This window comes from Lipotes vexillifer, unplaced genomic scaffold, assembly GCF_000442215.2.
Source record: "Lipotes vexillifer unplaced genomic scaffold, Lipotes_vexillifer_v1.1 scaffold778, whole genome shotgun sequence".
Classification (NCBI taxonomy): domain Eukaryota; kingdom Metazoa; phylum Chordata; class Mammalia; order Artiodactyla; family Lipotidae; genus Lipotes; species Lipotes vexillifer.
The window spans coordinates 1,828,274-1,855,618 of NW_006774127.1; the positions used below are offsets into that span (position 1 = coordinate 1,828,274).

At 43.4% G+C, this 27,345-nt stretch overlaps 1 protein-coding gene and 1 non-coding gene across 2 annotated transcripts; both read right to left on the minus strand.

Annotated features, from left to right (window-relative positions):
• Window positions 1-1,943: 1,943 nt before the first annotated feature.
• LOC103079818 (zinc finger protein 391-like) lies at window positions 1,944-27,088 on the minus strand. The gene is given in 9 exon segments (XM_082930831.1): window positions 1,944-1,948; window positions 2,033-2,110; window positions 4,438-4,636; window positions 4,719-4,873; window positions 4,876-5,165; window positions 17,366-17,425; window positions 17,532-17,655; window positions 26,759-26,882; window positions 26,948-27,088. Coding segments are annotated over 9 exon segments (1,176 nt in total).
• Window positions 22,891-22,962, minus strand: TRNAW-CCA (transfer RNA tryptophan (anticodon CCA)). The gene has a single exon. It is a non-coding gene; the product is annotated as a tRNA-Trp (tRNA).
• Window positions 27,089-27,345: the final 257 nt, after the last annotated feature.

Consider the following 27,345-nt stretch of genomic DNA (forward strand, 5'->3'; position numbering starts at 1 on the left):
ACTCTCCTGTCTTTGCCCTTTTCCCCCTTGTGATACTGTGATTTAAATAAGGAATATATATTTGGTCTTCCTCCCTACTTCTGGCACAGAGTTCCTAAAAACCCTTGGATTTTCCTAAGGGATAAGAACAGAGGAGCATCTTTTAATATTTGGGCTTTTGTCCTCGGTTTCTGAAATAGCTCCAGGGCCATACAGGTGAGAGGAACATCTTGTTACTCATAAAAAATCCCTCAACCACACCTGAGTTCATGTTAATGTGGAAAACTCCTAAGGATGGGGCTGGATGTCAGGGGAACAAGCATGTGATGAGAGGGTTAGAACCTTCACCCCTAGCACCTGAGGGGCGGGGAGAGGCTGGGGTTCAGTCAGTCACCAAAGGTCAGTGACTCGACCCATCACGCCTACGTAGTGAATCCCCATAAAAACGCAGAAATGGAGGTGCTGGGGGGTGTCTGCCTGGAGAGGAAAGCCCTGCACCCCTCCCCCACTCCCCCTGCCCTGTGCCTCTCTTCCATCAGGCTGATCCTGAGTTGTAGCGTTTTACATGAACCAGGATCTGCTCAGTAAACCGTTTTCAGAGTTCCGTGAGCCACTCTACCAGATCAATGGCACCCACGGAGTGGGTCGTGGGAACCCCAGTTTAGAGCCGGTGGGTCAGAAGCACAGGTGACAGCCCGCACTTGTGATTGGCGTCTGAGGTCGGGGCGGGGGGCGGTCTTGCAGGGACTGAGCCCTTACCCTGTGGGTCCGATGCTAACTCCAGGGGCACAGTGTCAGAATGAGTCAAATTGCGGGCACCCAGCTGGTGTCAGAATGATCAAAATGAGGCGTCATGAAGCAGAGCAACACAGCCGCGTTCCTTCCCAGACTATCACTCCTGCCCGTAGCCCGCAGGATGCTGCCGCCTCTCCTGCCTTTACAAAGATGCTCCTGGCGCCTTGCTCCCTCTCGCTTCCACCCTCTCTCCTTCCCTTACTGGGCCTTTTCTGTAAAGAAAACCCTACACACTCACCTCCAGTCACCCAACACCCACCCAGTGGCTCTTCTGCAGCTGTCCTCCTGAGTCCAGCCCTCCGCCCACGTGGGAACACAAGGGAGAGTCATGGGGTTAATGCAGGACCTCAGAGAGATTTCACAGAGAGGATTTTTGAGCTGAGTCTCAGCATATGCAGAGGTGGGTTGCCTGTGGACAGGGAGAACAGGATGCACACAGGCCGGGGGACAGAAGGGAGTCCACATCTCTGCGGGCAGGTCCTCTGGCCGTCAGGGAAGGCGGGAGATGCCACCAGAAGGGCAGAGCGAGCTCTGTGATCCCTCAGCAAATGCGGACACGCTGGGCCAACGGGTCAAATCGCTGCCCCTCGAACTCCCTCTTGCCTCCCTCCCGTCCAAGACTGTTCTTTCCAAATGGTCGCGATGGTTCCTCACGTTGTCTCCTCACTTTTCTACTAAGCCTCTCACTATCACCCTCCATCATGTTACGAGTTCAGTAACTAAGCTTCCAGTGTACCCTTTGATGCCAACAGATCAGAATTTATCCTGTGTTGTGGGAGTTTGTTTCCACAGTTCCCTCTCCAAATGGCTTGTAAGTGCCTTAGGCGAGAGCTTCTCTCCCAGCACAAAGGCAGTACTATCTGGTATACAGTAGGTACACAATAATGCTGACAGAAACAAGGAGCAACTGTGGTGACAACAGCTAAAACTTACAGAGCGCTCCACGTGTCACTAGATCCCCTGCCGATAGGCCACGTGCCCCATTTCACTGAATCCTCACAACTCTGCGACAGCTACTATCATTATCCCATTTTCCAGATAAGGAAACCGTGAGAGATCAGGTAACACATCTAAAACAGAGCCTGGATTTGAACCCGTCTGGCCCCAAAGTTCAAGCTCTTTACATCCTACCTTCCAAGAAGGAAAAACCCCCAGCTGATAAAGATGGCTCAACCTAAACAGAGGAGTTAAAGCCACGTGAACGCCATCGCCCGGCACTGAGACTACACCAAGGTAGGGGAGGAGGAACCCTGCTCACCTTCCACAGGACTGGCAGAAACATGGCTTCCATGGCCTGGCCTCTGAGGTGGTGCAGCCTCCCGGCCATCAGGCTGAGCTGAAAGAGAGGAAAAGAGCACACGTAAGGCCAGCCCCGATTTGAAGCTCTCTCACCAGGCAGCCCTGGACAGGGAATTCCAATGGGGCCAAGGAACCTCATCTAAATACCCCAATCACTGAAGCAGCAACTCAAACAGACATTTGTATCCCCATGTTCCTCACAGCATTAATCACAAGAGCCAAATGATGGAGGCAACCCAAGCATCCTGGACAGATGAATGAATAAACAAAGAGTGGTCTACAGACAATAGAGTATTATTCAGTGTTAAATAGGAAGGAAATTCTGACACCTGCTACAACATGGATGCACCTCGAGGACGTTATGCTAAATGAAATAGGTCAGACATAAAAGGACAAATATTGCATGATTCCACTTATATGAGGTAGCTGTAGTAGTCAAATTCATAGAGACAGAAAGTGGAAGGGTGCTTTCCAGGGTCTGAGTGGAGGGGAAAATGGAGAGTTGGTGTTTAATGGGTGCAGAGATTCAGTATGAAGATGAAAAAAGTTCTGGAGATGGACCATGGTGGTGGCTGCACAACAATGTGAATGGGGGCTTCCCTGGTGGTGCAGTGGTAAAGAATCTGCCTGCCAATGCAGGAGACACGGGTTCCAGCCCTGCTCCGCGAAGATCCCACACACTGCGGAGCAACTAAGTCCATGCGCCACAACTCGCTCTAGAGCCCGCGAGACACAACTACTGAGCCCACATGCCACAAGTACTGAAGCCCGTGCGCCTAAAGCCCATGCTCGGCAACAAGAGAAGCCACCACAATGAGAAGCCCGCGCACCGCAACGAACAGTAGCCCCTGCTCACCACAACTAGAGAAGGCCTGTGTGCAGCACTGAAGACCCAATGCAGCCAAAAATAAATAAAATTTTAAAAAAGAAAAAAAATCCTAATTTATCCCTCCCCACCCCGACATTTCCTCTTTAGTAACCAAAAGTTTGTTTCCTACGTCTGTGAGTCTGTTTCTGTTTTGTAAATAATATTATTTGTATCATTTTTTTTAGATTCCACATATAAATATCATATGATATGTCTTTCTCTGACTTACTTCACTTTGTATGATCATCTCTAGGTCCATCCTACCCTAGAAATTTGGGGTTTTTTTTAAAGATTTGTTGATTTTATTTATTTTTGGCTGCATCGGGTCTTAGTTGCAGCACGCAGGATCTTCATTGTGGCGCGCAGGCTTCTCTCTAGTTGTGGCATGCAGGTTTTCTCTATTTGTGGCTCACAGGCTCCAGGGCCTGTGGGCTCTGTAGTTTGTGGCATGCAGGCTCTCTCATTGAGGCGTGCAAGATCAGTAGTTGTGGTGTGTGAGCCCAGTTGCCCCACAGCATGTGGAATCTTAGTTCCCCAACCAGGGACCAAACCCACATCCCCTGCATTGGAAGGTGGATTCTTTACCACTGGACCACCAGCGAAGTCCCCCAAGAAGTTTTAAAATTCCTAATGCTCAGGCTACACCCCAGTCCAATTTAATGAGAAACTCTTGTGCTGGGACCCAGTATTTTTTTTTTTTTTTTGGCCACACTGCGTGGCTTGCAAGATCGTAGTTTCCTGACTAGGGATTGAACCTGGGCCCATGGCAGTTAAAGTGCTGAGTCCTAACCACTGGACTGCCAGGGAATTCCCTAGAACCTAGTACTGTTTTTAAAGCTTCTTGGGTGATTTCAACATGCATCCAAGGTAAATAAATATTGGTTTCAGTGTTTGCAAATGTGCAAATGAACAGATAGACTGTAGGGACACAGAAAAGGAAGATTTTCTGGGCTTAGAGTTTTTTCCTCTCTTTTTATTTCCTCTCTTTTTTTTCCCCTCTTATTTCTTTTTATTTCCTCTCTTATTTATTTCCTGGTAATTTTCCTCTTTGGGATCCCAATCCCCCCCACTTTGGCTTCAGGCTGAAGCTACTATTTATAGAGTCATCAGCCTCAAACAATGTTCAGTCTGCTCCTCTCATTACTTTTTCTACTGATATTAGATGCTCAGTTCCTTACTGTTTCCCTGACCAAACTAGAGTTTCTCCTTCTGTGCTCCCCTAGAAATTCTCTTCACTGCTTCAGCCATTTGGTTTTGTAACTGAGATATTTACATGTACCTCTTGTCCTCCTCCATACCTAATAACATTTCAAGGAAGATGGTCAATTTTTGTGTGACATAGGCTCATATGTTTTTGTAATATGCCCTGTAATATTTAGAGCAGTTCTATACAATCAGGAGAGACTACACAATTATTTCACGCATTTGCTGCATTCTATTCATCATGAATTCCTTTATTTGATGAAAGGCTGAATGCACACTGAAGGTTTTCTCACATCTCTTACATTTGTAGGGTTTTTCTCCTGCATGAATTGTCTGGTGTTGAACAAGAGGAGAACTCTGGCTGAAGGCTTTGTCACAATCATCACATTTACATGGTTTCTCTCCAGTATGAGTTCTCTGATGTCCTACACGAGCTGAGTGGTCACGAAAGGCTTTCCCATATTCATTACATTTGTAAGGTTTCTCCCCAGTGTGGGTTCCTTGATGTTGAAAAAGAGCTGAACAGTAACTGAAGGCCTTCCCACATTTGCTACATTCATACAGCTTTTCCCATATGAGTTCTCTGATGTTGAGTAAGGCCTGACCTGTCGCTAAAGGCTTTCCCACACTCTTTACATCCGTAGGGTTTTTCTCCAGTATGAACCCTTTGATGTTGAATAAGGGATGAGGTGTCATTGAAAGCTTTCCCACACTCCTTGCATTCATAGGTTTCTCTCCAGTATGTATTCTGTGATGTTGGATAAGGTACATGCTTTGGTTGAATGCCTTCCCACATTCGTTGCACTCACAGGGCTTTTCTCTGGTATGAATGATATGATGTTGAATAAGGGCTGAACGATGACTGAAAGCTTTTCCACATTCATGACACTCATAGGCTTTCTCTCCAGTGTGGATTCTCTGATGCTGGATAAGTGACGAGCTCCAGCTGAAGGCCTTTCCACGTTCAGAACATACATAGAGCTTCTCTCCTGTATGAATCCTCTGGTGTAGGATAAATCCCCTGGTGAGTAGTAACTGAAGGACTTGCCACACTCATTGCACTTCCAAGGCTTTTTCACTGAGTAAACTTTCTGAGGTTTATTTGTGTTTGAACCTTCCCTGATTTCATTACAATCCTCCATAGGGTTTCTCTTGAGTTTAATTATGACTTGCCAATTTCCCTGCTGCCTTTGTAATGTGCCTCCACATTCCCAGGCTTTTATCAATCTGAAGTTCCAGGAATAATCCTTTGTAAGTCTTCCTATTATCAGCTCCCTTTCAGATGATACTTCTTCACAAACTTCCTGCTTTGAAAGGGACACTTTCATTTCAGGGATAGATTCAGAATCTGAAATAAATAAAAAGTACAAATGTTTGTGTTCTCCATGCCGAGAGAAAGAAAACTGCTGAGGTGGCAAGAAGTTAAAGAAAATTAAAATGATGCCTATTAAAAATGTTTATTTGAATGTTCTCAGAAAAAGCCTCATGGCAATGGCAGATGACAAAGTTTCAGTGAATAATAGAGATGGGAGAATGATGAATATGAGGCACAATAAAAGGTCAGACATGAGGATGCTCCACCTGAGAAAATGGACAACTGAACAGACTAACCAGGGAAGAGGATAAGCAGACAGGATTAGAATAAATGTTAACATTAAAATAACTAAGCAAGTGGAGGGACAGATGAAAACACAGGTGGAGATTGGGCAGCTTTGAAAAAGTATTGGACAGAAAAATCACTTATATCACATGGAGACAACTACTTTTGATTTTTTAAATCATCATCTCTAGTCCTTTTTTTTAAGATTTGTTTTTGACATGGACCATTTCTATTTATTTATTTGTTTATTTTTAAAATAAATTTATTTTATTTATTTATTTTTGGCTGCATTGGGTCTTTGTTGCTGCACACAGGCTTTCTCTAGTTGCAGTGAGCAGGGGCTACTCTTCGTTGCGGTGCACAGGTTTCTCATTGTGGTGGCTTCTCTTTTTGCAGAGCATGGGCTCTGCTCTAGGCACATGGGCTTCAGTACTTGTGGCACGTGGGCTCAGTAGTTGTGGCGCACGGGGTTAGTTGCTCCAAGGCATGTGGGATCTTCCCAGACCAGGGATCAAACCCATGTTCTGCATTGGCAGGCGGATTCTTAACCACTGCATTGATGTGGACCATTTTTAAAGTCTTTATTGAATTTGTTACAATACTGCTTCTGTTTTACGTTTTGGTATTTTGGCCACAAGGCATGTGGGATCTTAGCTCCCCGACCAGGGATCGAACCCACACCCCCTGCATTGGAAGGTGAAGTCTTAACCACTAGACCACTGGGGAAGTCCCTCGTCCGTTTTTTTTTTTTTTTTTTGGCAGTACGTGGGCCTCTCACTGTTGTGGCCTCTCCCGTCACGGAGCACAGGCTCCGGACGCGCAGGCTCAGCGGCCATGGCTCACGGGCCCAGCTGCTCCACGGCATGTGGGATCCTCCCGGACCGGGGCACGAACCCACATCCCCTGCATCGGCAGGCGGACTCTCAACCACTGCGCCACCAGGGAAGCCCCCCTCGTCCTTTTTTAAAGACAGATTTTTGTTTGTTTAGTATGTGCTTTACATATGATTTTGTGTCTTGACTAACCACTGCCTCCTCCCTCCCTCCTTTCCTTCCCTTCCTTCCTTTTTCCTTTCTTCCTCCCTTCCTTCTTTCCTCTCTCTCTCTCTCTCTCTCTCCTTTCTTTTTTCCTCCCTTTTTTGTCAGAGCCAAATTTCTCAAACAGATTTTGGACATTGTCTCATTACACACTTGCTCCTGACTCACCGCAGTCTGGCTTCTCTCCCCACCACCCAGTTTAAACTGCTCTCATTGAAGTCACTAACCATTTATATGTCACCTAAATCCAGAAGATCTTTTTCATTCGTAGTTTATCTGGGCCTCTCAACAGCACTTCACAGTGTTGACCATGCCTTCCTCCTAACAACTCTCCTGCTGCTGTTTTTCCCCATCTTTATTCAGATATAATTAACATATGTTCTCTCTTGACTTCTGTGATCCTAAGCTCTCCAGCTTTTTCTCCTGATCCTCATTTATTCAGAACTTTTCCTGCTGTTTCTTCTTCAGAAATGTTGATGCTTCTTAGTGTTCTGTCTTAGGCCCCCCTCTTTGGCCCCTGCCCCCTCCCATTGTCTTCTTTAAACACATCATCCATTCCATGGCATTAACTGCCTTTTTTATTGAAATATATTTGACATATAACATTTTGTAAATTTATTTTATTTTTTTTAAGATTTTTTTGATGTAGACCATTTTTTTTTAAAGTCTTTATTGAACTTGTTACAATATTGCTTCTGTTTTATGTTTTGGTTTTCTGGCCGTGAGGCATGTGGGATCTTAGCTCCCCGATGAGGGATCAAACCCATACCCCCTGAATTGGAAGGCAAAGTCTCGACCACTGGACCACCAGGGAAGCCCCAACATTTTATAAATTTAAAATATACAACATGGTGATTTGACACATGTATTTATTGTAATGTGATTGCCATTGTAGCAATAGTTAGCACTTCTATCATTGTCGGATAATTATTTCTTTTTTGTGTTAAAGAGAGTTCTTCAAGCAGAAAATATCTGATACCAGTCAAAAACTTGGACCTAAACTAGGGGTCAGTAAATTATGGCCCACAGGCCAAATCTGGCCACTCCCATTTATTTACATATTGTTTATGGCTGCCTTCATGCTACAATGGCAGAGTTAAGTAGTTGCAACAGAGACTATATGGCCCACAAAGCAGAAAACATTTACTATCTGGCCCTTCACAGAAAAAGTCTGCCAACTCTTGATCTATATTTTTAAAAATGAGGGGTGCTGGGAATGGTATAAATGAAAATAAATACAAAACTCATTTTTTTCTTTTTTTTGTTGACAGCTGTGTTTTTTTTAATTTTTATTGGAATATAGTTGATTTACAATGCTGTGTTAGTTTCTGCTGTATAGCAAAGTGAAGCAGTTATACATTTTTTCTTATTTTTAATTGCTGTAAGAGACAATTGACTGTCTTAAACAAAAGTAGTAGAAATGTATTGTGGTTTTACAGCATCTACAAAGGTAAAATGCATGACAACACCACAAAACATGGGAGGAAGGAATTAGAAGTTTACCAGAGTAAGGTTCCTCATACTATACATGAAGTGGTATAATGTTCTTTAAAGGTATACTGTTATGAAATAAAGAAGGATATTGGCAACTGTTGTATAACCATTTAAAATTTTTAAAAATATTTAATGGTAAGTTAATAGTGGAGATAAAATGGAATAATAAAAAACAGGCAGAAACAGATAAAAATGAAGAAGGAAAACATGGAGGGCCTTCCCTGGTGGTGCAGTGGTTAAGAATCCACCTGCCAGATGTTGGACAGTCTTCAGACACTAGTCTGTCTCCATTCAGCACCAGGAAGCTCAAACTGGAGAAAGACACTACACATGCAGCCACTGTGCTCTTGGCTTTTTAACATAATAACCGATGAAAGCTCTGGAAATTAGCCCCTGTGAGGGAGATACCCCCCAGAAACTGCATCTTGTACATCCAGAAATGCTCACTAGGGAGATTCGCAGTAGGGGCCAGGTTCGTGGGAAACTTTGGTGAACTCAGTTACACTTTCAGACCTGCCTGGGTCTCTGACTGGAGTTCTGTCACTGACCATGTGTATTACAGTAGCCACCCTCCTGCTATTAGCTGGCAGGGAGTATGGTCACTATAGTTAATAATACTGTATTGCATGTTTGAAACTTGCTAAGAGAGTAAATCATAAAAGTTCTCAACACAAAAACTTTTGTAACTATGAGGACAATGTGAAGTAGACCTACTGTGGTGATCATTTTGCAATATAAACAAATACCGAATCATTATGTTGTACATCTGAAACTAATAAATATTATATGTTATTTATAAAAAAAATAAAAAGGAATCGGCCTGCCAATGCAGGGGACACAGGTTTGATCCCTGGTGCAGGAAGATCCCACATGCCTTGGAGCAACTAAGCCCATGTGCCACAGCTACTGAGCCTGCACTCTAGAGCCTGCGAGCCACAACTACTGAGCCCGCGTGCCACTACTACTGAAGCCGGCACACTCTAGGGCCCGCATGCTGCAACTACCGAGCCTACATACTGCAATTACTGAAGCCCACGTGCCTAGAGCCCATGCTCCACAACAAGAGAAGCCACTGCAATGAGAAGCCCACGCACCGCAAGCAAGAGTAGCCCCTGCTCGTCTCAACTAGAGAAAGCCCGTGCACAGCAACAAACACCCAACGCACTAAAAAAAACCCAAACAAACAAAAGATGGAGCAAAAACAAAACAGCTAGCTGTATGGGGAATTTAAATACGACCATAACAGTAATTACTTTAAATGTAAATGGTCTATACATACCAAGTGAAAATCACAGAGACTGTCAGAATGGATTTAAAAACCAGACCCAATTATACGCTGTCCAAAAGAAACTCACTCTAAATAGTTAAACAAAAAGAACAGGAAAATATAGTATGTGAACACTAACTGAAAGGAAACTAGAGTGGCCATATTCATATAGGACAAAGTAAACTTCCAAAACAACGAATATTACCAAGGTCAAAAAGGGACATTGTATAATGATAAAGGGGTCAATTCACGAAGAAGACATAACAATTCTTTTTTTTTAACATATACATGTGTATATTCCTTTTCAAATTCTTTTCCCATTTAGGTTGTTACATAGTATTGAGCAGAGTTCCCTGTGCTATACAGTAGGTCATTGTTGGTTATCCATTTTTAAAGTAGCAGTGTGTACAAGGACTTAACAATTCTTAATGAGTATGTACCTGACAAGAGTTTCAGAATACATCAAGAGAAACTGATAGAACTAAAAGGATAAATAGATAACCCACAACTATAGTTAGAAAATGCACACTCCTGTCAGTAATCAATAGAAGCCAATAGACAGGAAATCAGTAAAAATACAGAAGACCTGAATAACACTGTCAACCAACCTGACCTAATTAACATTTATTTTCAAGTGCATATGGAACATTCATCAAGACTACATTATGGATAATACCACAAAACTCAAAAATTTAAAAGAATTGAAATCATACATAGTATCTCTGACCACAACAGAATCACTAAAATTGAAAACAGAAATTTATTGAAAATTACCTAGAATTTGGGAAATTTGTAAACGATCCATGAGTCAAAGAGGAAATCACAAGTGGAAACAGAAATTATTCTGAATTGAATGGAAATGAAAACACCACATATCAAAATTGTGGAATGCAGCTAAACTCAAAGGAAATTTATAGCATTACATGTTCATATTAGAAGAGAAGAAAGATCTTATACAAATGATCACTTTGAGAAACTAAAAAAGGACAGCAAATTAGAGGAGAAAAATAATAAAGATAAGTGCTTAGTGAATAAAATTGAAAACAGAAAACAACAGAATCAATGAAGTCAAAATCTGGTTCTTGGAAAAGAACAACAAAATTGTTAAACTCCTAGGAAGACCAAGAAAATTAAAACAGAGAAGACAGAGATTACCAATATCAGGAATGAAAGATGGGAAATCAATACCAGAGCTAGTTCAAGAATAGATAATTTGAATGATCCTATAACTAGCAAGGGACCTGGATCCAAGGTTAAAAAGTTTCCAATAAAGCAAATTCAAGACCCAGATGGCTTTACTTGATTGAGCTTTTGGTGTCATATCTAATAAAATTTTGCCTTATAAAAAGTCATAAAGGGGACTTCCCTGGTGGCGCAGTGGTTAAGAATCCACCTGCCAAGGCAGGGGACACGGGCTCGAGCCCTGGTCCAGGAAGATCCCACATGCCGCGGAGCAACTAAGCCCATGCCCCACAGCTACTGAGCCTGTGCTCTAGAGCCTGTGAGCCACAACTACTGAGCCCGTGTGACACAACTACTGAAAGCCCACATGCCTAGAGCCCGAGCTCCACAACAAGAGAAGCCACTGCAATGAGAAGCCCGCATACTGCAACGAAGAGTAGCCCCTGTGCACTGCAACTAGAGAAAGCCTGCGCACAGCAACAAAGACCCAACGCAGCCAAAAATAAATAAATAAAATAAATAAATTCATTGTAAAAAAAAGGCTATAAAGACTGTCACTAATGTTTCTTCTAGAAGTTTTATAGTTTTAGGTTTTATACTTAGGTCTGTGATCCATTTGATTACTTACTATATACGGTGGGATATATGGATTGAAGTTCATTTTTTTTTTTCTTGCATGTGGATGTACAGTTGTTCCAGCACCATTTATTGAAAAGATTCTTTTAACATTGAATTGCTTTTGCATCTTTGTCAGAAATTAACTGAACATATATACGTGGGTCTATTTCTGGACTATCTGTTCTGTTCCAATGATTTACCTCCATACTTTCACCAATACCCACATCGTTTTAATTACTACAGCTTTATAAGTCTTAAAATCAATATATAATGAAGCTGCCCTTTTTTAGTTCCACATATGGTGGACTTTTACTTGCCAAAAGAGAAAACAAACCCAATTATGAGCTCAAAGTGACCAGGCATCTCCTAGGGGCTCAGGGCTCTCTGGATCTTAAGCAAAACTATGGCATTTAGATGCCATTAGTTACAAAAGAAGCTTATGTCCCAGGAAGCAGTATGCATGAAGTAACTTCCTTAGCCCAAAATACTAGGCTCCCACAATTCTCCACTTTCATATCCATGCCCATGTACCTTTGAGAAGAATTCGGCTGTTCCTCCTCCACATGGGTGAAGTTCATTTCCTCATCCTTGACTGTTGTCAATTCCTGGAAGAATAAGCATATTCTTGTAGGACTTGGTAATCCTTGAGGGAAGAGAACAATCTAGAACAGGAAGTGTATTTTAATCTGAAGGTTAAAGCTTATTTTAACCATTTTAATGGAATATTCTAAATTTTCTAAGTATTAGTCTGTGATAGGGAAAATAATAATAGCTAACATCTATAATTTATTTTCCACGTACTAAGTCCTTTGAACTACCTCTTCTAATAACTATACTAGGTAAGCACTATCATTAACATTATTTACAGATGTAAGGATCAGATCTGAGATTTGGACCCAGGCATTCTGACTCCAAAGCTATACTCTTTTTTTTTAACTTACTTTTAATACAATTTTTAGAGGTTACTTTCCAGTTACAGTTATTACAAAATATTGGCTATACTCCCTATGTTGTACAACACATTCTTGAGCCTATTTTACACCCAACAGTTTGTACCTCCCACTCCCCTACGGGTATATTGCCCCTCCCCTGCCACTGGTAACCACTAGTTTATTCTCTACATCTGTCTGTCTGCAAAGCTATACCCCTTTTTTTTTCTTTTTGGCCTAGATGCACGGTTTGTGGGATCTTAGTTCCCTGACCAGGGACTGAACCCAGGCCCTAGCAGTGAAAGCACCGAGTCCTAACTACTGGACCTCCAGGGAATTCCCCTGCAAAGCTATACCCTTTTTTTTTTTTTTTTTTTTTTTGCGGTACGCGGGCCTCTCACTGTTGTGGCCTCTCCCGTTGCGGAGCACAGGCTCCGGACGCGCAGCCTCAGCGGCCATGGCTCACGGGCCTAGCCGCTCTGAGGCATGTGGGATCTTCCCGGACCGGGGCACGAACCCGTGTCCCCTGCATCTGCAGGCGGACTCTCAACCACTGCGCCACCAGGGAAGCCCAAAGCTATACTCTTAATTATGCTCCTCTGTCTCTTACATATATTACTAAATAAACTGAATATAAAGTAACCATTGAATAACAAACAGAAGTTAGTTACTAATAATGTTACAGATGGGATAAGTCTCAGAAATGTAATTTATACTGATTCCTGGAATGTTCTGAGATTTTATAGAAATTCAGCTTGATATACTGAATAAATAGTCATGCTACTCTAATAGACGCTTCTTCTTTCTCTGTATTTAGGGTCATGACTTCTAGTTCTCCTTTAGTAATTAAAGTTGCTCTGAATGAGTGGACTTATTGATTTGAAATTGAAAATGATCAACTGTTCTAAGATTCATACTCTTATGTTATATTGACAGTCACGCGACTGTACTTTGTTGACCAAAATTAATTAGAGAATGCTTTCTGGGAAAGTCAGTCAATAGAATAGATTATCACCTGTAACTCACAGGATTATTAATTTAAAATCAATGAAGTAATGTTTGAAAAGTGTCTCTAAATATTGGAGTTCCCCAGAGCCAGCCCTTAGGCATCTACTCTTTCATCTGCTCTTACATTCCTATAAACAATCTGCTGATTCTCCCATCTTTTAAAAAAAAAACAACCTACTGGTCTTACTATTCCCTCCAGCTATCACCGTACTTTTCTCCTTTAGAGTAAAACTCTCCAAAATTGCTGTCTGTAGTCCCTGGCTCCAATTTTTCTTTTCCTATTTTTTTCTGAAACCATTCCAATCAGGCTTTCTCTCCTACCACTCCCTGAAATTGTTCTTGGCAGTCACCAATGAACTTCCTATTTTAAAATCCAATTGTCAATTCTCAGGCTTCATCTTACTTGACTTAGCAGCAGCATTTAACACAGCTGATTACCCCCTGCTCCTTGAAACTCTTTCTTCAACTGGTTACCAGGATGCCAGACTTTTGGCTTCCCCTTGCCTCACTGGCCACATCATCTCAGTCTCCTTTGCTGGCTCCACTTCCCCTGACCTGAAAGTGTTGGAAGCTATAGGCCTCAGTAATAAGATCTCACCTCTTTTCCATCTATACTTATTCCCTTAGTGATCACAGTTTCATAGTTTAAAATACCATTCACACAGATTACTCCCAAATTTAAAGTTCCAACTGGAGTTCTTCCCAGAGCTTTGAGTTTCCAAGGAAAATTCACTTTCATTCAGTCCTCCAGATGGGATTTCCATGAACCTCTGAAGCAAGATGATAGAAAGAAATGAGGACACACTATGAACACCAAGTTGCGGTACGCGGGCCTCTCACTGTTGTGGCCTCTCCCGTTGCGGAGCACAGGCTCCGGACGCGCAGCCTCAGCGGCCATGGCTCACGGGCCTAGCCGCTCTGAGGCATGTGGGATCTTCCCGGACCGGGGCACGAACCCGTGTCCCCTGCATCTGCAGGCGGACTCTCAACCACTGCGCCACCAGGGAAGCCCAAAGCTATACTCTTAATTATGCTCCTCTGTCTCTTACATATATTACTAAATAAACTGAATATAAAGTAACCATTGAATAACAAACAGAAGTTAGTTACTAATAATGTTACAGATGGGATAAGTCTCAGAAATGTAATTTATACTGATTCCTGGAATGTTCTGAGATTTTATAGAAATTCAGCTTGATATACTGAATAAATAGTCATGCTACTCTAATAGACGCTTCTTCTTTCTCTGTATTTAGGGTCATGACTTCTAGTTCTCCTTTAGTAATTAAAGTTGCTCTGAATGAGTGGACTTATTGATTTGAAATTGAAAATGATCAACTGTTCTAAGATTCATACTCTTATGTTATATTGACAGTCACGCGACTGTACTTTGTTGACCAAAATTAATTAGAGAATGCTTTCTGGGAAAGTCAGTCAATAGAATAGATTATCACCTGTAACTCACAGGATTATTAATTTAAAATCAATGAAGTAATGTTTGAAAAGTGTCTCTAAATATTGGAGTTCCCCAGAGCCAGCCCTTAGGCATCTACTCTTTCATCTGCTCTTACATTCCTATAAACAATCTGCTGATTCTCCCATCTTTTAAAAAAAAAACAACCTACTGGTCTTACTATTCCCTCCAGCTATCACCGTACTTTTCTCCTTTAGAGTAAAACTCTCCAAAATTGCTGTCTGTAGTCCCTGGCTCCAATTTTTCTTTTCCTATTTTTTTCTGAAACCATTCCAATCAGGCTTTCTCTCCTACCACTCCCTGAAATTGTTCTTGGCAGTCACCAATGAACTTCCTATTTTAAAATCCAATTGTCAATTCTCAGGCTTCATCTTACTTGACTTAGCAGCAGCATTTAACACAGCTGATTACCCCCTGCTCCTTGAAACTCTTTCTTCAACTGGTTACCAGGATGCCAGACTTTTGGCTTCCCCTTGCCTCACTGGCCACATCATCTCAGTCTCCTTTGCTGGCTCCACTTCCCCTGACCTGAAAGTGTTGGAAGCTATAGGCCTCAGTAATAAGATCTCACCTCTTTTCCATCTATACTTATTCCCTTAGTGATCACAGTTTCATAGTTTAAAATACCATTCACACAGATTACTCCCAAATTTAAAGTTCCAACTGGAGTTCTTCCCAGAGCTTTGAGTTTCCAAGGAAAATTCACTTTCATTCAGTCCTCCAGATGGGATTTCCATGAACCTCTGAAGCAAGATGATAGAAAGAAATGAGGACACACTATGAACACCAAGCTGAGATTTCACGGGAGGGAGATTAAACTCAAACTTGCCTGGAACTCAACAGGAAGGGGCTCTACGGTAGGCTCCACTTCTTCTATGCTCTGTTTTTGGGGCAGAGAAGCATCCTCAGTAGTCATATCTGGAAGGAGTAGGAAAAAAACCATGAAGGAGATAAACTATACCTTCCCACTTCCAAATTCACTAGGACAAAAGCTATCACAAGACAGATGAATTATATACATGAGGCCTACTCCACTTAACTCAAAAAGCTCAGATAGAGTAAGACAATAATATGAAAGTGCTTTGACCAAAAAGTTAAACTCAAGGACCCATAATATCTCAACCTTTTGGAACAATCTAGTGGGGGTGGAAGAGTATGACCTGTTCTTTGACACAAAAGCAAGCACTATGGAATATTCTCCCTTCCACGGGTTCAGAGGGAAGGGAATGTGGATGAGAACAGAAATGTGGAAAGAGAAAGATGAGACAGGGGGATGCTATACAAGGAGCCTACTTACGGATTTCCAAACATGGTACCTTACTGAGTTTCTCTACTTTGGGGTCTTCTCCTGACATGTGTCTGCTTCCCTTTTCCTTCATGCAGAGGCAACTAACCTTTTCATTCTCATCAAGGGTATTTCCTCCACTTGTCCCCACCTTCAACTCCATGTTTATTTCTGTAATTCTTACCTTTTTCTTCAACTTCAATGGTCAGATAATCCATAATCAGCTTCTCTGTGTTGTCCTGTTATTGCTATGACTTCCTCCTTATTCACTGTTTTAGATGAGATAAACATGGACTTTTCAGCAATATATAGTCTGCTTCTTTGTATATCGTTCAGCTCTACCCGCAAGCTCTGGAGAGAGATTTTGGGGTAGGCCTTCTCCGCTCTGGAATTGATTCCTACTCCCTGGGGTATCTCCCTCTACCTCTACTCCTAGGAGGCTTATTATTTTGTTTAGAACCCTTATAATTTAGACTAAATCAACCTTCACAGCTGGAAGACCTGGAGTACTAAGGTCAGTCACTGGATTCCACACCGAGGCAAAAACAGGAGAGCACCGGGGCAGTGACCTGTGAGCTTCAGTCACACACCTGGTTCCGGACGGTGCACAAACTCTCACGAGACCCTCAAGCACAGAAGTGGCCATTAGCTGGCCTGTGAATAATGTAGCAGTAACTGCAAGCAGGGCTCCCACAGTTGCCTTATCTTTTCCTATTCATAAACCCAGGCAATTGATAGATGGGGCCCTTCCTTACGCATTAAGACCCTGAAAATATACAGGCCGGGATTCCCTTCCACGTTGAGTCGAACCCCAAATACAGGCAGGCCCAAAAACTCTGATAGAGCAAAGCACAGAAGGGAAATGAGTAAGACACGGACCCCATTCTTTTCTTTCTGTCCCCAAAGTTCAGAACCTTAAGAATCTAGGTGGAGCGACAAGATCTAAAGCTAACACCAACGAGAGGCACTCGCGCTCTTCACACCTCGGAAGCCGAGACATCGGGCCTCCGCACTTCCCTTCCCAGCATCCCTCGGTGTGCCGCGCCCCCTTCAGGCTCCCGGACTCCATTTCCCAGAGCGCTTAGCGGCAACCTCGCTTCCGGGACTCCTCTTCGCTCAGAACTAGGCTCCCGAAGCCTGCTAGCTACCCAGCCGGAAATACCCCAAAGGAGTGCGCGGAGCTCCCGCGGTTGAGACCGGGACGCAGGCGAGGCCCAGCCCTGACCCTGCCGAGGCCGGAACCTGAGAGCCCTGCTCGCGCTGTGGTGGGAGGCATTAGAGTCGCGCGCCCGCGGAGCTCCGCACCTCTAACCCGGTCTTCTCTTACCCCCGGATGCGCTGCGGACCCAGCTCCAGCCCCAGGGCTAGACTCCCGCCGCGCTGCGCTCTGGGAGGGGCGGGAGGGGCGGACACAGTCGCCTTCCGGACCCAAGGAGCTGCGGGGAGACAGAAGCCTCGAGCCCGAGGCTCCGTCTGGAGTCGCATCTGCGCACTTGGAGGCCACCGCGCCGGGTCGGGGGTCCCGGTGGAAGGACTCCACTTCCCAGAGGACTCGGGGACACCGGTGCCTGTCCTGGGAGCGCCTGCCGAGCGAGGGGAGAGAACTGCGGGCCTTTCCTGTCGGCCTCGAAATGGAGATCATTCACCACCTGATAGGTCTCTTTTCTGAATAAACTGAGAAGCTGTTGTTTAAAAGCTCAGAGTGATTTGAATGTCTGATTATTCGTTGGGAGTGGGCGATGGGGACCTGTGACACATAGCCTTTTGCCTAGTATTTCTCATTCTTTCTTATAATAAAGCCTCAAATCTGGACACTGAGGGCTAGTGCTGATTTTGTTGAAAGCATTTTGGCTGATTTAAAAAGCATCGTCACGGGTGAGCAGCCGTTGTCCTAATAGGAGAGATATAAAAGAAGAAGCATGGTTAGGAATGAGTTCACAAGGAAAGTTAGATGTGAGAAAGAAGCAAGTAGGGAGGTTGGCTCTGAAGTGGAGGATTGTGCGGACCTAGGAACGTTAGTACCATACTGGGAGGGCCACTCCCTGGAGCCAAAGATCAACCAAGATAAAAGATACTTCTTCCCACAGTGTCAGAAATACTCGGGGCTTTAGCTTCTAGTTCTTCACAGAAATCCAGGGAAACCCGTCTCAGTTCTTTTTTAAAAAACTAAATTTATTTATTTTTATTTTTGGTTGCGTTGGGTCTTTGTTGCTGCGCGCGGGCAACTTCGTTGCGGTGCCCGGGCTTCTCATTGGGTGGCTTCTCTTGTTGCAGAGCACGGGCTCTAGGCGCGGGCTTCAGTAGTTGTGGCACTCAGGCTCAGTAGTTGTGGTGCACGGGCTTAGTTGCTCTGTGGCATGTGGGATCTTATCGGACCAGGGCTGGAACCCGTGTCCCCTGCATTGGCAGGCGGATTCTTAACCACTGCACCACCAGGGGAGCCTAAACCCATTGTGTTTCAATTGCCGTTCTAGTCCAAATTACCATAGTCACCTGAACAGTCTCCACATCTAATCTCCCCTTTCTTCAATCTGTGCTATTCAAAGCAGCCTAGATGAAGATTTAAAAATTAAATCTGTTTATGTCAGTCGTCCCAGAACGCTTCAGTGTCTCCCTCTGCCCTGGAGTAAGGTGTAAACCCCTTAACACAATTTATAAAACCCTGCATAATCTGGCTCTGCCAATCCTGAATTATCTGTGGCTACCTTCCTACCTTTCTCTATACTCAGATCGCATGGGCTTTTTAGGATTTCACATCCCAAAGTTTTGCTCTCCCTTAGTCTGCACATTCTGTTTAGAACAACTTCCTCTAGTTACCCTTCAGATTTCAGTTCAAATGTCACTTCTTCATAGAAGCCTTCCCTTCCCCTTCCCTTTAATTCAAATTAATTCTCTTGCAGAACCCTGTTCTTTCTCTCTGCAGAATGGCCACAATTTATAATCATACATTTTTCTTCTATTATTTAATGTACACAGACACACCAGAATGGGTGTCAACAGCTTGGAAGAAAATCCCAGAGACAATAGTGGAACATACTTAAGAATTGCTTCATTACAATATTCTTGGTGACAAGGAAAGTGATACTGGGTGAAAAAAACATGGGCACAGACAACACTGAGTGGAAAAATGATTCAGAATAGGATTCAGAGTGTGAAGAGTTTAGCAATGCCTTAACCATTTTATTTTCCTCTTTATGTGAGTACAAGAGTCATATCATTTTAAATGTTTGATTAAAACTATGTCTAAGTAAGTCTAAAAGGGATTTATTAATAACATGAAATAAAAGGTCAAAGTGATAATAAAATATTAGGTCATAATTTAGTTGGCAGTGTTTTTTCTTTATTGGTGGCACAAAACATAATGGTGCATCTTATAATTGCAGAGTGTCTTAGAATCCATGGAGTACTCCAGGTTGTTTGCTACTGACTTTGTGAACTGTAAAATGAAAAATTCTGAAATAAATCATCTCTAGGACCTCTTCTTGTTCTGTTGTTCAGTGCTTCTCTGTGTTAAGGCCTGGATCTCAATGCTGATGGTGGGCAGACTCAGGGGACTTGGCTCTGCTTGTTAAATGCCATTATTCCTTTTTTTTTTTTTTTTTTTTTGTAATCTTTTAAAAATAGAAGTATAGTTAATTTACAATGTGTTAGTTTCAGGTGTACAGCAAAGTGATTCAGTTTTATATATATATATATATATATATATATATATATATCTTTAACACTTAAGTAAATTTTAATGGCATGGTACATGGTAAATGAAAATTTTTATACCAGTTGGATGAAATACAGTATAACCATTAATAATATGCAGTATCCACTCCTAGGTATTTTTCCCAGAGAAATAAAAAATATGCCCACATAACACCTTATAGTATGTGAATGTCCATAGCAGCATTATTCACAGTAGCCAAAAACTGGAAACAACCCAAATGTCCATCAACTGATGAATATATGTATATAAAATGAGGTCCATCCATACAATGGAATATTATTAAGCAATGAGAAGGAATGAGGTAGTGACACAGGCTACAACATGGGTGAACCTTGAAAACATTAAGTGAAAACATCTAAGTAAGAGAAACCAGACCCAGAAGGTCACATATTGTGTAACTTCATTTATAGGAAACATCCAGAATAGGCATATCTACGGAGACAGAAAGTAGATAGATGAATGATTGCATAGGGCTGGACAGGACAGTGGGTGTGAGGAAATGGGTAGTGACTGCTAATGGGTAAAGAGCTGCTCTTGGTGGTTATAAAAATGTTCTAAAATCGATGGCGGTGATGACCGTACAAGTCCGTGAATATACCCAAAGCTGTTAATTGTACACTTTAAAAAGGTGAATTATATTTATGTGAATTATATCGCAATAGAGATGTTTTAAAAGAGACATTAAATTTATAGGTAATATCTGTTAGTGTATCACGGGGGAAATTGTTTTACATGAAGATTTTTACAAGAGAATGATGTGTAAGGACATATAGACAGAAAAATCCCAGTGAAGTTACACATCATGGCAAGAGCCTTGGTTTTCTCTGAGATGTTTGAATTTGGGTCATTTTAAGTTTTCTCATCACCATGTCCTGTATCGACAAATTTTCTATTAAAGAGCATATTTTACTGTTTAAAAGAAAAAAATAGTAATTGCCTTCTTTTCAAAATAGGGCAAAATAAAACTCTTCCTCATAGGTGTGACTCAAGTACATTCTTGTGTGAAGGGCTGGAGGAAGAGGGTCCCCACATCGTCTCTTCAGTCTCTGCTTTGGGTTTTGCTGGTCACGTGTCAGAATCTCTTCAGATAAATTATGAGACTGGGGCCTCCCTGAGAGCCTGATCTATTTTATCCTCTGACCCGTCCCCAGCTCCTAGAAGGGTGCTTGGTCATCCTAGAACATCATCTGTGTGTTATCCTGTCATCATTATGCAAATGTTTGGGAAATAAATTATTATGACCGCTCTTAGAGTCACTCTAAAGAGGAGAAAACCTTCAGAGGCGAAGCATCCCGCACAGACAGCGGATTCCCCAAGCAGCGCCCCTGTTTCTGTTTACAGAAGACCCGCACGGCCATTGCTTCAGGTCAGTAAGTTTCAGACATTTGGAGGTATGGAAGGGAGGGAGGGAGGATCAAGCACGACCGTCCCCAGGCAGGTGACATGGGGAGAGTCAGTCTTGCAGGTCACATCCAGGAATGTGAAGGGGGAGAGAGCACCGGTCTCGTCCCCAGGCCACTTTTGTGTCCTCGCAGTAGGACCGGCTCCAGCTATGGATCCAGGACGTTCCCAAAAGCGCACTCACCCCAAGTGAAGACGATTGACCTCAGCGTTGCCTTCCATGCGCTGCCCTCCCGCTTTCCCTGGGTAGGTAGAACTTCCCCCTGGCGCCTACTGATCCTTAGGGAGCTCCTGTGACAAAGGGAACACTCGCGGTCCCACCTCACGTTCCTCTGGCTTAGTGGCTGCAGGAACCTCGGTCTAAGAGAAGGGGCTGGACCACCAGTGCAGTTTGGAGGATGGCCAGAGCCTTAAAAGCGCCAGGGACCGCGAGCTGCTTCCAGAGGCAAAGGCAAGTGTTCTCCGAGCCCCTTCCCCTAACCCTGTCTACCTTTACTTTTTCCACCTTTCTACCTTGCTTTCTACACGCCCATGATGTAAAGACAAGAAGTGCAGAGAGAACCCCAAACCCTCTGGACGCATGGAGAGCAAACATTGAATTCTGCAAGGGAGAAGTAAGGAAGTTAGCATGTAATAAATATCTGAAACAGACCAGCATTTGTGGCTTTGTGGCACAAAGGTAGCGCTTGTGTCTCTAGATCAGAAGGTTGAGGGTTCAAATCACTTTAGTATCCAAGTAGATATTACCCCTCAGTTCTGGGATTTCACCAGTCATCGACCTTTTAAAAAGGAGGCTTTTTTTTTTTTTTTGCCTCGCTTCTTGTGGGATTTTAGTTCCCCAACCAGGGATTGAACCCGGGCCCTCCGCAGTGAGAGCACGGAGTCCTCACCACTGGACCGCCGGGGAACTCCCTAAAAGAGAATTATTTACCTATTTATTTGCTAAACTCAGCAAAGGACAGACTTTTAAATGGAAGGGGGTTGAGGCTGGCTTAATTAATTAAGTGAAAGCTTAATCCTGATAAGTCTGCAACCGTCCCCATTTCTGACAGCCTGGGTTTTTCCTCTGAGGTCGTGACCACTGGTTTGTATCTGGAACTTGATTGTTTCATATCCCTCTAGGAGAGATGCATTTAAATGAATCCTAAGTGACAACGTGGTAAATGCCAGAGTAGCTTTCCACTCCCATAGAATTCAGGAACTCGGTCATCAACATAATATACTTTGAATCAACTTTTTAAACCACAAAGCTCAGGGGCTTTCAACAGAGGAAGCTCAAATCTTGAAGTCTGTTTGGTGGTGGCAGTTGAGGTGGGGAGAGGGGACAGGGAAACTGACTTCATCTAGATGACTCAAATATCAACCCAGAGAGACTGTGCCATACCCTTCTGGGGACCCAATAAAACTACGTCCACATCAGAGTGAATTCGTTAACAAAGTCTCCTCATGCCGTTTTAATGTCCTATCTGAAGTCGTCTGATGTCCTACCTGAAGCTTAGTCCTGATAAGGAAAAGGATGGAACGACCTAAATTTCGGCTCACCTGGGTTTTTCTTCCCTTTCAGATCATCCTTATCTTTCTGTTAAGTGACTGTCCATTGTTGAGCTGTTCACAAGAAGTTTCTCTGGACTAAAGAAAAGGAGAAAATCCACGCCTCGGAGCCCGCAGACAGACGCTTGTTTACTTTTGTTCACTACTGAATCTATCCCTTGGGGCAAGAGAAAAAGACACAACCTTGACCCCGACGTGATTTGAACACGCAACCTTCTGATCTGGAGTCAGATGCGCTACCGTTGCGCCACGAGGTCTTGGGAATGGCCCTATTTTTTATGCCTTAGAGGGACAATTTCAGCGGTTGTCAGGTGCAGCGTCCAGTATTTTTTTCTTTTACTGCTCTCACTATGGCTTGGGATTGACTGTGAGTTCTCTGTCCCTTTTATAACGAGGCTATTCAAAACGAGACGTAAATGTAAATGAAGCAGGTGGGAAGCTGAGGGCTCAGGGAATACTCGCCCTGGTAATTCGGGAACCCCACTTCCCCTACGGAGGTTTAAAGGAACGATGTTTGGGAAGAGACTGGAAAATAAGAAGCTCAGCTCCCAGGGGAGGCAGGGTGGGGTGATCAGCTCTCCGGTTCTCTTGTCCCAGGGCTTCTGCCTGTGGAGCGCGGGGAGGATTTGCACGTGGGTCACACCTACGGAGGAACACTATTTCCCTTTACCAAAAGGGCGCTTAGAAGGTTGTTTTTTTTTTTTTAAATAACATATTCAGGGGAGAGGGATAAATTAGGAGTTTGAGATTAACATATCCACACTACTATACATAAAATAAACAAGCACTTACTGTATAGCACAGGAAGCTATCTCTACTCAATATCTTGTCATAACCTATAATGGAAAAGAATCTAAAAAAGAATATATGTATTTATATATTTGTGTGTGTGTATATATATATATATGTATGTATATATATATATATATATATATAATATAACTGAATCACTTTGCTGTACACCTGAAACTAACACATTGTAAAACAACTGTATTTCCATAAAAATTAAAAAAAAAACAAAAAAAATTTAAAGTAATATATTCATTGTAGAAATCTCATCAGACACAAAACAAGACAAAAACCATTACAATAAGGAGTGCTGAGCGCCTGCAGGCACACGGCTCTGTACATCTCGCCGCCCCACGTGATCTTTCAGGTTCAAGAACAGAGGTGTGGGGGAGGGGGGATCAATGCTTTGTGGTTGGGCTGTTGAGGTGCCCAGGGATAACAGATTTCGCGCTTTGTTCGCTGGGCAGAGTAGAGTGGGGAGGAGCCGGCATCCGGGAGGTTCTGGACACAGGGAGTCGTGTGACAGCCAGAGTCCCCGACTTGGGCATCACAAAGGCCTCCTGGATGAAGTAGAAGGCGGATCTCCCCATTTCCTTTCTGGCGTAACCCGGAACCTTCCATTTCCGAGTTTTCAGAACAGAATGATGACTTTGAGTTGGGAACAAAGAATAGTTTAGATATTCCCTCGTTTGTGTGTCACATCCTTAGGCAGTCAGACTAGCCTGGTTGAGGATGCTTTACACTCTTCAGTGGGCCTCTGGTTCTATACTGGGCTCCAGAAGGGCATCACTTCTCCCCTCTCCACCCCCCCCATATCCAGGCCTCCTGGAAGACGTTTAGAGGGGCCCATGTCACTTATAAAAGAACACCCACGGCACGGCTTCCACTGTACGCCCCGCAGTGAATTTGCTGCAGTGGCTGAAGAACAGGCCGTCAGACTCCTCGGTATTTCTCAGAGGTTGGACGGACCCAGTTAAAGTTGCAACACGAAGAAAAGTACTTGTTGTTTCAAGAATGTATTTTATTTTCAAATTATAGCAAGTGGTACTGGTGTCCCTTTATATTAGAGATATAGAGTTACTGGTTGTAAAGGATTTCTAGATATATCTCCTACTAAGATATATAGAGAGGTAATATATATTATACATATATGTATTTTTTCTTTTTAATGAGGATCGATTTAAAGATAACAGAACAGGGAATTCCCTGGCGGTTCAGTTGTTGAGACTCCGGGCTTCTACTGCAGGGGGCCCGGGTTCGATCCCTGGTCGGGGAACTAAGATCCCGTAAAGCCTCGCGGCGCGGCCAGAAATAAAAAGAAAATAAAACGTCCACCCTGCCCCCAAATTTCACTGAAGCCGAAACCTCCAGATACATAGCCTAATCCTTGCCCACCCCAATTGGTTAATGGGATAGTCCAGGGGAGAAAGAAGGTTAAAACTACTAGGGCAGTAGTAAAACTTAAAGAAATGCACTGTTTGGAGTTTTATTTTGGAGGAACAATGCACAAGACTTATATTGGATTGTTCATGATGCAAGGAGATAAATGGTGAGGAAATGCCTCTGGAGTTTGGAATAGAGTAACTAGGTGAACAGTGGTACAATGTATTTAAAATGATGGGAAATCTTAGAATAAAGATAGAATGAGGGGAAAGAACAAGATTTTAATGTTGGATTATTTTTTAATATGCGGTGTCTAGGAGGCATCCAAGTCAGAAAATCAACTAGGCAGTTGCATACCTAATTCTGGCAGGAGGTAGAAATTTGAGGCTCATTACCAGAGTTGATATGTAAAGCCTTAGAAGAAGATGAGGTGACTCAATGTGAAAAAGAAAGAATGTGTAGAGAAGAAAAGAAAGGACCCAGGATTGAGCTATGACACAATTCAAACTTTAAAATATTAAAGGGGAATATTTGCTGGTGAAAATTTCTGCGAAGGAACATTAAGAGAGACAGGAGGGACTTCCCCGGTGGCGCAGTGGTTAAGAATCCGCCTGCCAATGCAGGGGACACGGGCTCAAGCCCTGGTCCATGAAGATCCCATATGCCGTGGAGCAACTAAGCTCGTGTGCCACAATTACTGAGCCTGTGCTCTAGAGCCCGCGTGCCACAACTACTGAAGAGCGCGCGCCTACAGCCCGTGCTCCGCAACGAGAAGCCACCACAATGAGAAGCCCGCGCACCACAACAAAGAGTAGCCCCCGCTCGCCACAACTAGAGAAAGCCTGTGCACAGCAACAAAGACCCGATGCAGCCAAAATAAATATATATATACATATTTAAATAAAATTACATTAAAAAAAGAGAGATGTAGGAATAAAAGGAGCTCAGCCAGGCATATTCTAAGGAACCAAGAGGAGCATTTACTTGGACAGCTGCTAGAACGTCCAGTAAGATGGTAACTAGACTGTCCAGTGGATTTTCACTCTGGACGTCAATGGTGACCATGGCAAGACCAATGTTTTGGAGTGATTTCGTGGGAGAAGTAAAAGTGTAGTGGAATAAAAGGTGACTGTTAGGTGGGAATTCTGAGTGTGTGTTGACTAGCACTTTTTGAAATTTAGCTCCATTTGGAGTTTGGGATTAACAGATACAGACTACTATACATAAAACAGATAAACAACAAGGAACTGCTGTATAGCACAGGGAACCATATTCAATATCTTGTAATACCCTATAACGGAAAAGAATCTGAAAAAGAATAGATGTATGTTTGTATAAGTGAATCACTTGCTGCACACCTGAAACATTGTAAATCAACTATACTTCGATTTAAAAAATTAGAAGTTTAACTACAAAGTAACCCAGAAAAATAGGAGTCTTGAAGAGGGCAATGTGGCAAAATAGAATGTTTAAGATAGAAAAGTCTATGTTAGCCTGCTGAAGAGCGGCTTAATTGAAAAGGTAGAATTTGAAGAGGCCGGAAAGAAAGATGTAACTAACAGAGCAAATCCCTTTCACAGTGAGACTGGATGCAATCTAAATCTTTTATTTCGGGTTTGGCTTTTCTAGCGAGAGAGGGGGACAGATGTCCTCCTATAATGCAGCAAAGAAGGAAACCTATGCATATTATTTTATCGGGTGATGGGAGGACGAATCCTCTCTCGACTAATGAGATCTATTTTTCAATGAATTATTAGGTAGGAGTGTCAGGTGAAAGGAGGAATAGAAGCTAGAAGAACATAGAGGAGGTTGGTTATAGATGTCGGGGTTTTAGGGAAAATAATTTTATTAGAGAAACATTCATTTATTGATTTTCAGTACCCAAGTATCCGCTCCGGCTCTCATCCCAGCCGCCGGCGCCGGAAGTCGGGGGGGGGTCCCTCCCGCTGCCCTCTTTCCTATCCCCATCCCGGGGCGCCTGGCGGGGCGGGGAGGATACTGTCCCCTGTGGGCCCGAGTGGCCGGTGTTGAGAGTAGGGAGTAGGTTTGGTGGCGATGTGTCCTCCGCACCTGGCTGGGCTTGAAACGTTGACAGGTGCACAAAAGCCGCGCAGGGGCCGCCAAGGTGAAGGGCAGAGCGCTGGCGGGCGGAGGTGGGATCCCGGCCTCCCCGCCCCAATCCAGGCGGTCCAGGGCGCGCCGCTGCAGCATCGCTCACCACGCCCTGGAGGTGGAGAAGCGCCTGGTGTTAGGACCAGAAAGGTGATCAATCAACTCCGTGGAGGTCACGAGCGCCCCTGAAGCGCAAATCGGCGGTCATGTCTTGATGCAGGACCTAGGGAGTGATAGAACCGTCTAGCAGCTGTCTCTCTAGCAGGAAATACGCGGGTGACTCCGATAAAGCGAATGATTAGAGGTCTCGGGGCCCAAAGGATCTCAACTAAGTCTCAGACTTCAAATGGGTAAAA